The sequence below is a fragment of the Carcharhinus amblyrhynchos genome, chromosome 4, assembly GCF_965287045.1.
Source record: "Carcharhinus amblyrhynchos chromosome 4, sCarAmb.v2.hapA, whole genome shotgun sequence".
Taxonomy (NCBI): domain Eukaryota; kingdom Metazoa; phylum Chordata; class Chondrichthyes; order Carcharhiniformes; family Carcharhinidae; genus Carcharhinus; species Carcharhinus amblyrhynchos.
Window position 1 is genome coordinate 22,500,746 of NC_137327.1, and position 13,677 is coordinate 22,514,422.

Sequence of the window (13,677 nt, forward strand, 5' to 3'; positions counted from 1 at the left end):
GGGACTGGTAAGTTTCTAATAATTAGATTTAAACGACATTTATAATCTTTTTAAAAGATTCAAATTACTTACCTGCCTTCCTGCTGGTTTCCAGCGTGGCCTGACTGGCAATTGTTTGCTGGCTGTAGGACGTGTGCTCACATTCTTGGCGCATCTGCAAATCTCGGAACAAGGGCAGTAACACATCCGCACCCCGACCCGCCAGAAAAGTTGTGGGTCACGATGGGAGAATCGCGGCAAAGACGTGATCTTGGCATTGCTGCTTTTTGTAAATAAAATGAGAATTGAAGTATTTTATGAGATGGATGCCAATCAGTTGGATTGTGATGAAGATTGGTACCTCTTATTAAAGTTATTGGAGGAAATTTATAAGAAAGATGATCAGTTAAATGCTAATGAGGCACAATCAATCTTTAATCCATTTCAGAAAATAGATGATAATTCCATGGAAGAATATATCATGGATTTTAAACAGATTAAACCTCATCTTTCATAGAATTTGGGGATCCTCAATCAGTACTAGCATTTAAATTACTGGATTTCCTTAAGGGTCTCATATGGACAGGCTACTGATTTACTAGCACCGTAACAAATACTGAAAACTGTGGGACCATTCACTGCCTTAGCTGATCTACCATCTTCATCAGCCTGGCCCCACATCAGCTGAGGCAATGTCACAAGCAAATTAACATTGATAATCTGAACGATCCAACCAAGGCAGTCCTTTTCATTCGGTACCTCACTGTCAAACTCCCAACCTCCAGCCACCAGGATTTACAGTGTGGCCATGGATTTGCAAGACATTTTTTTTCAAATCTCAGAACAGTAAAACTCTGTGCCTACCTAATAAAGGTGAAGTATGCAAGGTAAATTCAGGATATTGAATTCAATGATCAGCCATGATCAAAATGAAAGGTGGAGCAGGCTTGAATGGCCAAATGGCCTACTCCTGCTTCTAGTTTCTATGTTTGTATGTGAGAAACCTGCAAATTTAGCATCAGGACTAGTGGCACTTCAGGATTTTAAGGTGTCTTCTGGACATGGTCCACATCTCGGAGGGTAAGTATCAATATTGCTCTGTAGACCATAAGCTTGGTGCCAGGTCTTTTGCCTTGGTCTTCAAACATTCTCTTTCTCAGGTGACTGAAGGTGGTGTTGAACCATGTCTACCCTTATTGACAGTAGGCTCCCAAGATATGCAAAGTGGTCCAAGTTGTATAAGGCATCATCGCGGATTTTGATAACCAGGGGCCAGTGGTGTGTGTTGGGCAGATTGGTAGAGGACCTTTATCTTAGATGTTTGGTGTAAGGTTCATGAACACTTATGCTTCCACAAAGGTGTTGATTTCTTGGAGCTCAGCCTCCCAATTTAAGCATTGTCTGCCTATTGTGATTCAATGACAGACGATGGGATGAGCTTGGATCAGGCCTGCAGGTGGCAGAAGTTGAACAAATTCCCGTTTTTTTTTCTGTAGTTGAGCTGCATTCCAGCAGATTGCTGAGAGTGAGCTGGAGCATTTCAGCAAGGAAGATGGAGAAAAAATACCGGTGCAATGACACAGCCTTGTTTGACCCCATTCTGAATATGAATTGAGCCTGTGATTGATCTGTTGGTCAGGATCGTAGTCTGCATGTCATCATGGAGCAGGTGGAGGAGGATGGTGACGAGCATTTGGGGGCAGTAGAAATGGAGTAGAACCATTCATAATCCCTTGTGTTGATGGTGTCAAACTTCTGTGAGCTCAGAAAGGCCATGTTCATGGGTTGGTGCTGTTCCCTGCATTATTCTTGTTGTTGCTGCATGGTGAAGATAATGTCTGTTATTCCCTTAGTTCACGGAATCCGCATTGCAATTCTGGGAGAGCCCTTTAGCCAGAGGGAGAAGGTGATTAAGGAGGACTCTTGTGATGACCTTCCCTGTGGCCGATAGCAGGGAAATTCCTCTGCGTTTACTGCAATTGGGCTTGTCATCTTTCTTGAGGGTGGTCCCGATTTCTTGCATGTTCCCTTCCAGATAAGGAAATTAGGTCATGTATTTGCACAGTTGCGCTTCTCCACTTCTTTTAGTGCTTCAGCAGGGACTCCACCTGCTCCTGATGCCTTGTTTGTTAGTTGTTGGATGGTCTTTTCTACTTAATGCCAGTTGGAGTTGTGCTGAGATGGTGGTGGGTAACGTGCTGTGGATGGAGTTGAGGACACTCACATTGACCGTCTCTGTTAAGGAGGCCTTCACAGCATTCCTTCCAGTGAGAGCTGACTGCTTCTCTATTCTTAATGAGCTGCTCTCTGTTCTTAGCTGGCAGTGGAGTGGGGGCTCAGGTGCTTGGGCCATAAGTGTTCTTGACTGCACTAAAGAAATCTTGTACGTCATGGTTGTCAGCTTACTGCTGGATCTCCTGCACTTTCTCCACCTGCTCCTTAGGTTGGTTTTTTTTTTGCTGGACTCCTGCCTTCAGCCGTCTGTCAAGCTGATTTCTCATATTCTTGTTGGGTTTCAGGTTCAGAAAAGCTTTGTGCTTGTGGCTTTTAATAATGCCTTATAATAACATGATCATTATGACTTCTTGTTTTTGCCATCTTCCTGGAGAATTAAAAGAAAAATATATGAATGGTTAAAATGTTTAGCAAAGGGAAAACGGGATAAAATGTTGAGTGTTGAAAATTTCAGTGTGTATTCTATTTGTGCTCCAGCAAACTCGTCAGATGTCAGTGTGAAGAAAGAAATTCCTGTACAGCCATGTTCCTTTGAAGAAGCAATGAAAGGTAAAATGGTACTTATACATAAAAGAGACAAAGTAATATTGGGCTCAGATTTCTTATGCACAGCAAATTGCTGAATTTAACTGAATTGTCAAATTCAGAAAACTTCGGAACTCAGAAATGAAAAGAGATAACCCTTTTGTGAACTATAAATGTTAGAGAACAGTGATGAATTAAGTTGAGGACCCTTGTGACTCTTTCATCTTGGTGGTAAATTTGCAGGTTTTCCATCTTCCATATGTCGCCATCATCAGGTAGGCACAGGGTTGTATTGTTTGAGATTTTTAGAAAATATCCGCTGTCACCCATCTTTTTCTCTTAGCCACTCGAGAAGCATCCCCTGAGCTTAAGGAAGGAAGGAAAATAGAGAGGAAAAGTTCAAACGCTGCAAGTTTTCTCTCTTTATTGTATTGTCAGGTGCTTGTATGGCACACACGTTCCTTGCCATTTAGCAGCCCAAATATGAGATGATGTCCAGGTCTTGCTGTATGTGGGTATGGATCTTGATTCAGTATCTGAGGAATTTCCAATGGTAGTGAACACTGTGCAATCATTAAATCATACCCCTACTTCTGACCTTATAATGGAGGGAATGTCACTGCAAGAAGCAACTGAAAATGAGTGAGGCAAGACACTATCTGAGGAACCTCTGCAGCTTATGTCCTGGGCCTGAAATGTTTGGCCTCCAGTAACCTTTTATACAAGGTATGATTCCAACTGGTGAAAAATTCTGCCTCCCCCTCAATTCACATTAACTTCAATTTTGCTGGGGCTCCCTGATGCTGCATATGGTCATATGTTATTTTATTGCAAAGGGGTTGGAATTTAAAAATAGGGAGGTTTTCCCACAATTGTATTAATGAGGCCTCACCCAGAATACTGCGTACAGTTTTGATCCCCTTACTTTAGAAAGGATATAGTAATATTGAAGGCTGACCAAAGGAGATTCAGCAAGATAATTCCTGGGCTGAGAGGGTTGTCCTATCAAGAGGATAAATGGTCTGTGTTCATTGGAGTTTAGAAAAATGAATGGTGACCTTATTCAAACATGTAAGATCCAGAGGGGGCTTGACACGTAGATGGTGAGACATTTTCACTAATGGGATAGTTTTGAATAGGAGGACATAGCTACAAGATAAAGGGCCTGCCATTTAAAATAGAAACCTCTTCTCTGAGAGTGGTGAATCTCTGGAATTCTCTACCCCAAAGGGTAGTGGAGGCTGGATCATTAGAAATATTTAGAATGGAGGTGGATATAGTATTGCATGGTGTGTAACAATACTTTTCATCAAATACTAATACATCTGACAATAAATCAAATCAAAATATTTAATAGATCAAAACTACAGGGAAATGGCACTGAAGAAGAATTGAGGCCAACATAGATTAACCATGATTGTATTGAATGATGGGCAGGCTTAAAGGGCCTGGTGGTGTATTCCTGCTTCTATTTTTGTGTTCTTGTGTTGATGTCCAGGCAGGCAGAGTTCAGCTCTGTTTGGACCAAGGCATACTGAGCCTGGCAGAACCCAAACTGAGCATCTGAAAGGCCATGGTAAGTTCTGGAACACGTCTTCAGTACTACTGCCTGCCTGTTGTCAGGGCCCATAGCATTTGCTGTATTCAGTGCCTTCAGCCATTTTTTGATATCATGTAGGATGAATCAAATCATCTGAAGACATGAAATTTAACACTGGATTTCCTGAGCCACAAGAAATCTGCCCATTAAACCTATGTGAGAGACTGCTGGATCAGCAGTTAAATGCTTTTCTCTTAATTGCTGGATCCAACTGTCCAGTTGGCTGCTCTCCCCTCCTTCATGATCAGATGATTTCCAACCCATTCCTGAATCATTTATTCCAGCCTTTGACACTCCTCCCACTCTCCCACCCACTTTCCTCAAGGCCTCCAAACCCCGACAATTTCTGGAGCATGGACCTACGTTCTGGATTCCTCTCCACCCGACTGGAAGCCAACTCTATCATACAATGCCTATAATGCAAAAGGAGGCCACCTGGCTCATCAAGTCTGCACCGACCATAGACTTACCCAGGCTCTGCTCTGGTAACCCCGGTAATTCTTGCTAATCCCCTGACAGTAGGGTCAATTTAGCATGGCCAAACAACCTAACCTGCACATCTTTGGAGCACCCGGAGGAAACCCACGCAAACATGGGGAGAATGTAAACTCCACTCAGACAGTGACCTGAGGCCGGAATTGAACCTGGTCCTTGATGCTGTGAGGCAGAAGTGCTAACCATAATGCCACCCCTGATCAGTAAGGCTGGCTTCCAATCAGGGAATCTGTGCCCAACTCCACAGCATTTAGGGAGCCTGCTTCTCTGTTCTCCAGTCAGGAGGCCAGTGTTGAGCCATAGATGCTGATCCAGCAAACATGAATAGTGGTCCTGCATGTTAGTAGAATGATCAGTGCAGCAGTAGAGTATTGTAAGTGAAACCAAAAGACTGAGGACAGTGACGTCCAGGGATAGTGAAGTTTAAACCCAGAGGCTCATCATAGATAATGGAGCTGATGTAAAGAATGGCTTGAGCATTGAGCATGTTGGAGAAGCCACTCCAACCAAGTACAAGGAAAGATGATGAAGATGCTCCCAAACATCTGTTGAGGCAAGGGTCACAGAAAGCAAATGGAAAACAGCAAAGCAAGGATCTGAAAGATCATCTCAGCCTGTCTTATCTCTAATTCATCCTGGCCTATCTCAGTAATTCATCCTGGCCTGCGTTCTCTTGGTCCCCCTTTCTCCCTCACATGACCACGATCAGTGACATAGCCATCTCCAATTGCAAATCTACTGTCTGGAACTTAGTCAAAACCCTCTAACTTGCTACTTATTAGCTCACAACCTGCTGAAAATCTTGTTTTTTTGGCTACACTTTGAAATGCCTTTGCATATGTTCTAAATAAAAGATACCACCTAAATGAAAGTTTATAGAATGTCATAGAAACTTAGAAATTAGAAGCAGGAGTAGGCAATTCGGCCCTTTAAGCCTGCTCTGCCATTCATTTTGAATATGGTTGATCATCAAATTCAATATCCTGATCCCAATAGCCCCAAGAACTATATCTAATTTCTCCTTGAAATCGGACAACATTTTGGCCTCAACTACATTCGGTGGTAGTGAATTCCATACATTCACCACCCTCTGGCTGACGAAATTTCTCCTCACCTCAGTTCTAAAAAGGCGAACTATCACTCCCAGTTCTGGATTCCCCACCATTGAGAACATTCTTTTTGAATCTACCCTGTCTAACCCCATTAGAATTTTGTAAGTTCCTAGGAGATCCCCTCTCATTTTCTAAGTCCAGTGAATGTAATTCTAACCAACTTAGTCTCTCCTCATGTGACAGACCTGCCATCCCAGGAATAAGTCTGATAAACCTTCGCTGTACTCTCTATAACAAGGACATCTTCCTCAGATAAGAATACCTCACCAACACCCTATGCAATTGCAGCAAATCATCCCTATCCCTAAACTCAAATCCTCTCGCTATGAAGGCCAACATACCATTTGCTGCTTTTACTGCCTGTCGTACCTACATACTTATTTTCAGCGACTGATGCATGAGGAATCCAAGGTCCCGTTGAGTATTCACCTCTCTCAATTTACACCCATTCAAGTAATAATCTGTCCCTATTATTTCTACCAAAGTGAATAACCTCACATTTAACCAGATTATACTGCATCTGCCATGCATATGCCCACACACTCAATCTGTCCAAATCACGCTGAAGCATCTCTGCATCCTCCTCATAGCTCACCCTCCCACCCAACTTTATCATCTGCAAATTTGGAGATAATACATTCAGTTCCAAATCTTAATATTTAATGTGAACAGTTGGAGTTTTAGCATAGATCCCTGTGGTACCTCACTAGTCACTGACTGCTGATCAGAAAAAGACCCATTTATGCCAACTCTTTGCTTCCTATCTGCTAACCAGCTTTCTGTCCATCTCAAAACATTTCCTGCAATCCCTTGTACTTTAACTTTACATCGTAGTCTGTTATGTGAGACCTTGTTGAAAGCCTTCTGAAAATCTGAATAAACCACATTCACTGCTTCTCCTTAGTCAACTCTACTAGTTACATCCTCAAAACATTCCAATAGATTCGTCAAGCATGATTTCCCTTTTGTAAATCCATACTGACTTTGTCTGATTTATACCACTGCCTTCTAAATGTTGAGTTATGAAATCCTTGATAATAGACTCTAGCAACATCCCTACCATACAGAGGAGGTCATTCAGCCCATTAAGCCTGCACTGACAACAATCCCACCTAGGCCCTATCCACGTAACCACACGTATTTACCCTATTATTCCCCCTGAAACTAAGGGGCAACTTAGCATGACCTATCCATCTAAACTCACATTTTTGGACTATGGGAGGAAACCGGAGCCCCTGGAGGAAACCCATGCAGACGCAGGTAGAACATACAAACTCTACACAGACAATCACCCAGGCTGGAATTGAACCTAGGTCCTTGGCAGTACAAACACTGTGCCAAGTTGTTTCAATTGGGAATTTCTAGTTATTGAAGAGGACATCTATATATAGGCCTTTTAGTGTTAGTGTGAATCAAGGGAAGTATCAAACTAAAAGTGAGCTGGCCATAACACTGAATACTGCTCGAGTCCTGCTGAAAAATCATTAGATTTGGTGCGTTGATAATCTTTACAAACACACTGAATGTATTAGATTGAAATCGGGTTCACCTTGATGATTTTAGCTGTGATGACAGTTGCTTCACCAACATTGCACCCAACAATAAATTGGTTTCTAAGACATATGTTAAAATTCAGAGTATAAGTAGAAAATTTCAAGATAATTTGACATCAATAAAATTACTATGATACATGTCATAAACACATTAGTGTACTGAACATATTTGTTCTTTTTGTGCATGTATTTTTAAATTTTGGTCAGAAAGGGATTACCAGATTTCAGTCTAACTTTTTTCACTTTTTTATAGCTTCAGGGATGAAAGTCACAGGCTGTAACCTGGACGAAGCTAACCTTCCCAGTGCCTTGTTATCACCCCTTCTGCCATCAGTTGTGGTAAAGAAAGAGGCAGCGACTCAAATGGATGTGATATCAAATCAGGCACAATCAACAGTTTTTAAAGTATGATTCCCTTTCATGCATGTCCTGTCCTCAACTCAACTGACAGAAATGCACGTTCTGAGCTACTTGGTTCTTCTGTTTCTCTGTTCAACATAATGCCTTTATTCTGGAAGCCTACCTGTATTCTTTCTTTTCCTCCATCATTAGTAGCAGCTTAAATGTTGATACTTTCCTCACGGTTAATTTTTGCCTTCGCATGTTTATTCTTATTTGATAAATATCCAGTAACTCTATGTGATCTTAAAATTAAGCTTTTGATTTTTGTGTAGCTACAAAATGTTGAATTTTTGTATTAAGATTTGTCAATGATTGATTAATATAGTCACGTGATCTTTTATTGTTAATGTTGATATTTGGTTTTGCATGTACTGAATACATTTGTCTTCTGACATTACACAATTACCATTAGTTACAGTATGTTCCCAACTATCAAAATTGTTCAATCAACACTGCAAGGATGTAATATATGACGATCTTTCAATGTTTTTAATTGGTATTCACGTAAAAAATGTAAGAATATTTATTTTACTTAATAGTTTTGCATTTTCTTTTTTCAGACTCAAGAGATGGGAGCAGGACAGCAACCTTTGGAAATCTCTTCAAATGTCAAAGCAGGGGTTCCATTCTCTGCATCTGTCTCTCATCAAGGGGGAGACAGTGAACAGTGCCAGCAAATTCAGCCAAATATATTTCCAAATCCAGATGCTTTGACAACTGTACAGAAACAAGATATTTCTCAGTCATGTGCTTTTCAAGCATCCAAATGTTCCAGTCAGCTCCAGAATAATGAAAGTTTGCTTCAACAAACAACTCAGTTTCACAATGCTCACATGTTGCTCGATTCAAGGGATGTGCAACCGAGAGAAATTTTGCAGTCTGGTGTAGCCAAGATATCCTTATCCCAAATGCCTGAGTCTGGGCTGCAGCAAAAGCAACATCAGCAGCAAAAACAACAACAATCACAGACACAGGCACTGCAGGAGCATTCTCCCAATGTATTTCAACCAAGCAGTAATGTGTCACAATTGCAGAACGCTTTGCAGTCCATGCAGTCAGGCAACTTTCAAACAAATGCCGACAGTGGCAGAAGTGACAATGTTAGTCTTGTTCAACAGGCTTTGGATGCTACTCAGCAGCAGTTAAACTCTGTCTTATTTACTGGATCTGGCCCATCTGAGACAATGCAACCACCTGTGGAACAAGTGCAGGACCAAATGAATGCAGATCTGTTCCACCAAGTAAATGCTATGCAGAACAATCTCACTCAAGGTCTTTTCTCAAGCTCAGAAAACTCATCACTCCCTACATCCGATGGTGTTCTGCCAAGACCTGAGAATTCATTGTCAAATCAACAAGTGTTAGAGTCCTCAACAGGCATGCTGATAGAAATGCAACAGAACATTTGTCCTGGCTCAGGACAGCTGCAGTCTGACATGTACCAGTCTGCTAAAGTAATGAGTGGCCAAGGTTCTTTAAATGGAAACCTCCAACAAGCTGATATTTTTCAGCAGACCACTCGTGTTATGTCTAGCTTGCAATCCAATGATGAAAACCAGCATCAAATATCCCACAGTGGACTGTTTTCACCCTCTTCAACTGTTGCAGGAAATGAAAACAAAGGGAATCCTCAGCAGCAAACTTCTTCCTCAAATGTCTTTCACTGTTCTAACTCAATGGTTACAGTGGAGGAGGCCTCAGTACAGGCAAGCCAAAGGCAAACCAATATGTTTGAGTCTATTGTGCAAATGCAGCAGAGTGGAGAGACACAGCCTCAAGTAAGTTTGTTTTCTAATACAGATGGGATGATGCATGTCAAAACTGGTGGCTCTTCACAGCAATCTGGAATTTTTCAGCAGAGTGGGGAAATGTTGTCGATGCAACCTGGAAACTTTTTGCAGCAATCTCATCCATCATCTGAACTGTTCCATCCACAAAATTCTCTAAATCAAGTTCAAAATTCTCAAGAATCACAACCTGGACTTTTCCATTGCTCGAATACTGTCTTACAACACCAAAACACTGCTGCTTCCCAGGATCAAGTACAATCAGCATTGTTTCATTCTCAAAACTCACTGGCAGTTCTTCAAGGCTCCTCAATTGGCCAAGACCAGCAACAAAGCACTATTTTTCTTTCTCCAAACTCCTTGCCTTCACTTCAAGATAGCAACATGTCACAAGAAAAGCAACAAATAAGCTTTTATTCACCACAGAGCTCGATTCGAACACTCCAGAGTTCAGGAAATCCTGAGCAGCAACCTGTGAATGTCTTTCAGACCCAGACACAAATGTCTCAGATTCAGAGTGCCATGATTCCTCAAGAGCAGCAACATCAACAACAGCAAGGCCTTTTTCAACATCAGGTAACTTTGTCCTCTTCCCAGGCTAACACTTCTCCACAAAATCAACAAGCATCAATCTTTCAGACCCAGCACACAATGGCTGCACTTCACAATAGCACTTCACCACAAGACCAACCTCAGAATGTTATTTTTAACTCTCAAAACACAATTTCTCCAATAAATAGCAACATGACTTCCCGGGAACAACAACAGAATGTGCTTTTCAATGCTCAGAATACTATGCCTCAGATGAATACAAATTTGGCTTCCCAGGAGCAGCAGAACCAAACTCTTTTTCACACTCGGTCTAATATGGTGCCAGTTAATCAGGAACAGCAATCATCCATGCAATTCCAAAGTCAGACTGCAGTTTCTTCACTTCAAAATAGTGGGGCACCTCAGGGAGACGAGCAACAATCATCAGTTTTTCATGGTCAACCTCAAATGCAGTTGGTTCAAAGTTCAGGAGATTCCCAAGATCAACAGGTCACTCTGTTCATTTCCCAAACTTCAATGTCTGCATTACAGAATGACATGAATCAACAAGAGATACAACAATCCACTATGTTTAATCCTCAAAATAATGTGCCTGTCCTTCAGACCAACACATCTGTATCGGGTCAGCAACAGAGTACACTTTTTCACCCACAAGGAACTATGAATCAGCTTCAAAGTACACCTGCGTCAGCTCAACAACCGACTGGCTTGTATTTGTTTGGAATTCAAAATGGTAAGTGTAACTTGAGGATAAATAATTTTATTGATTAAGTGACAGCTATTTGTCTGCCTACTTTAATTTTTTTTGCTGCAAAACCATGTTGTTTTTAATCACACGCTCATATTTTACTAACACTCACTTCTGAATCACAAGGTTCTCAGTTCAAGTTCTCGTCTAGGGATTGAGCATAAAAGTCAAAGTTGACATTTCAGTGCAGTTTTGGGAGGGTGCTACATGTTCACTCAAGTAGTGACTCTCTGGGAAGTCACACAGATGAGGATCTGTGGACAGTTTGTGCAGATCCAGTAAACTCTGCAATACTGTCAGAGGTATTATACTGTCAGAGGTGCAGTCTTTTAGCCCAGACATTAAACTGAGGTCCCCTATCTGCCTGCTCGGGTGGATGTAAAAAAATCCCATGGCACTACTCGAAGAAGAGCAGGGGAGTTATCCTGGTGCCCTGCCTATTATTTATCCCACAATCAACAAAACAGCTTAATTGGTTAGTATCACATTGCTGTTTGTAAGAGTTTACTATGCGCAAACTGGCTGCTGTGTTTTCTATCACAACAATGATTTCAAGCCCAGAAGAACTTCATTGTCTGTAAAGTGCTTTGGGATGTCCAGTTGGCATAAAGAGGAGGTATTAGAAAGGTTGTACTTAAAGTTGATAAGTCACGAGGAGCAGTTGAGATGCACCAAGGATTTTGAGAAAAGTAAAGATGCAAATTGCAGAGAAATTGGCTGAAATCTCCCTCCTTTGATGCAGGAGAGATGCCAGAGAACTGAAGAATTATAAATATTACTATTCAAAGGAGGGTATCAGGATAAACCCAGCAACTCCAGGCCAGTCAATTTATCATTGAAGGGGGGAAGGTTGAAGAAAGGTAATCCTGGATACAATTAACAGTTACTTGATATGAAGTTAGCTGAATGACAAGAACTATAGGGTAAGAGTGAATGGACTGGAGGAAGAAATGGTGAGGTTTTCCAGCATTTTTTAAATTCTTTCAAGGGATGTAGACATTGCTGGCTAGGCCAGTATTTGTTGTCATCCTGAAATGCCTTTAAGAAGGTGGCGGTGAGCACCATCTTGGACTTTGAACCTTAAGTCCATGTGGCATAGGTACACCCACAATGCTGTTAGGAACAGAATTGCAGGATTTGACCCAATGACCGTGAAGGAACATTGATACAGTTCCAAATCAGGATGGTATGTGGCTTGGAGGGGAACTTGCAGGTGGTGGCCTCCCTATGTATTTGCTGCCTTTGACCTACCCAGGTGGCAGAGGTCACAAGTTTGGAAGGTACAGTCATAGGAGGCTTGGTGAGATGCTGCAATGCATCTTGTAAATGATACACATTGCTGCTTTGTGCATCAGTGATGAAGGGAGTGAATATTCAAAGTTCTGGATGGAGTGCCAATTAAGCAGGCTGCTTTGTCCTCCCTCAGTGTTGTTAGAGCTGCACTCGTTCAGACGGGTGGGGAATATTCCATCACTTTCTTGACTTGTGCCTTTGGGATAGTGGATAGCCTTTGGGCAGTCAGGAGGTGACTTATTTGTCATTGAATTTACATTGACATTATCATTCTCCACCATCAACATCCGGGGGTTACCATTGACCAGAACTCAATGAATCTGCCAAGTAAATATTGTGGCCACAAGAGAAGCCAGAGGCTGCTCTTAAGTCGGTTGGTATGTGACCTCAAATTTTTGTATCATTATCCCAAATGAAGAAGGTGGAAAAGTGTGTCTGGGGTGCATAAGATCCTTGATTATGCTGACTGCTTTTCCAGGCCAGGGAAGTGTAGAGTCAGTGGATGGGAAGCTGGTTTGCGTGATGGGCTGGGCTTCGTTCACAACCCTTTGTAGTTTCTTGCAGTCTTGGTCAGAACAGGAGCCATACCAAGCTGTGGTACAAATTAGAAAGCATCCTTTTTAAATGTATCTGTAAAGTTTGGTGAAACACATAGCGGATATGCCAAATTTCATAGAGTCATAGAAGTTTACAGCAATGGCAACAGGCCCTTTGGCCCAACTTGTCGATGCTGCCCTTTTTTTTAAACCCCAAAGCTAATCCCAATTGCTCACATTTGACCCATATTCCTCCATACCCATCTTACCCATGTAAGTATCTAAATGCTTTTCAAAATATAAAATTATACCCACCTCTACTACTACCTCCGGCAGCTTATTCCAAACACTCACCACCCTCTGTGTGAAAAATTGCACCTCTGGGCCCTTTTGTATCTCTCCCCTCTCACCTTAAATCTATGCCCTCCAGTTTTAGACTTCCCTACCTTTGGGAAAGGATAATGACTGTCGAGCTGATCTGTGTCCTTCATTATTTTATAGATCAGCCTTCTATGCTCCAGAGGGAAAAGTCCCAGTCTATCCAGCCTCTCCTTATAACTCGAACCATCAAGTCCCGAAAGCATCGTAGTAAATCTTTTCTGCGTTCTTTCTTGTTTAATAATATCCTTTCTATAATAGGGTGACCAGAACGGTATTCCAAATGTGGCTGGACCAATGTCTTGTACAACTTCAAGATGTCCCAACTCCTGTATTCAGTGTTCTGACCAATGAAGCCAAGCATGCTGAATGCCGCCTTCATCATTCTGTCCACCTGTGATTCCACTTTCAAGGAGCTATGAACATGTACCCCTTGATTTCTTTGTTCTTTAACTCTCCCCAGCGCCCTACCATTAACTGAG

At 41.8% G+C, this 13,677-nt stretch overlaps 1 protein-coding gene across 4 annotated transcripts in view; it reads left to right on the plus strand.

Annotated features, from left to right (window-relative positions):
- Window positions 1-13,677, plus strand: part of nfat5b (nuclear factor of activated T cells 5b) — a 170,455-nt gene that overhangs the window by 130,942 nt on the left and 25,836 nt on the right. For 3 of the 4 annotated variants that reach the window (XM_080186802.1, XM_080186803.1, XM_080186805.1), the window contains 3 exons: window positions 2,692-2,763; window positions 7,753-7,904; window positions 8,462-10,973. In XM_080186802.1, the coding sequence (XP_080042928.1) occupies window positions 2,692-2,763; window positions 7,753-7,904; window positions 8,462-10,973 (2,736 nt within the window). The remainder of the gene's footprint in view (window positions 1-2,691; window positions 2,764-7,752; window positions 7,905-8,461; window positions 10,974-13,677) is intronic. The other variant, XM_080186804.1, reaches the window with a different exon arrangement.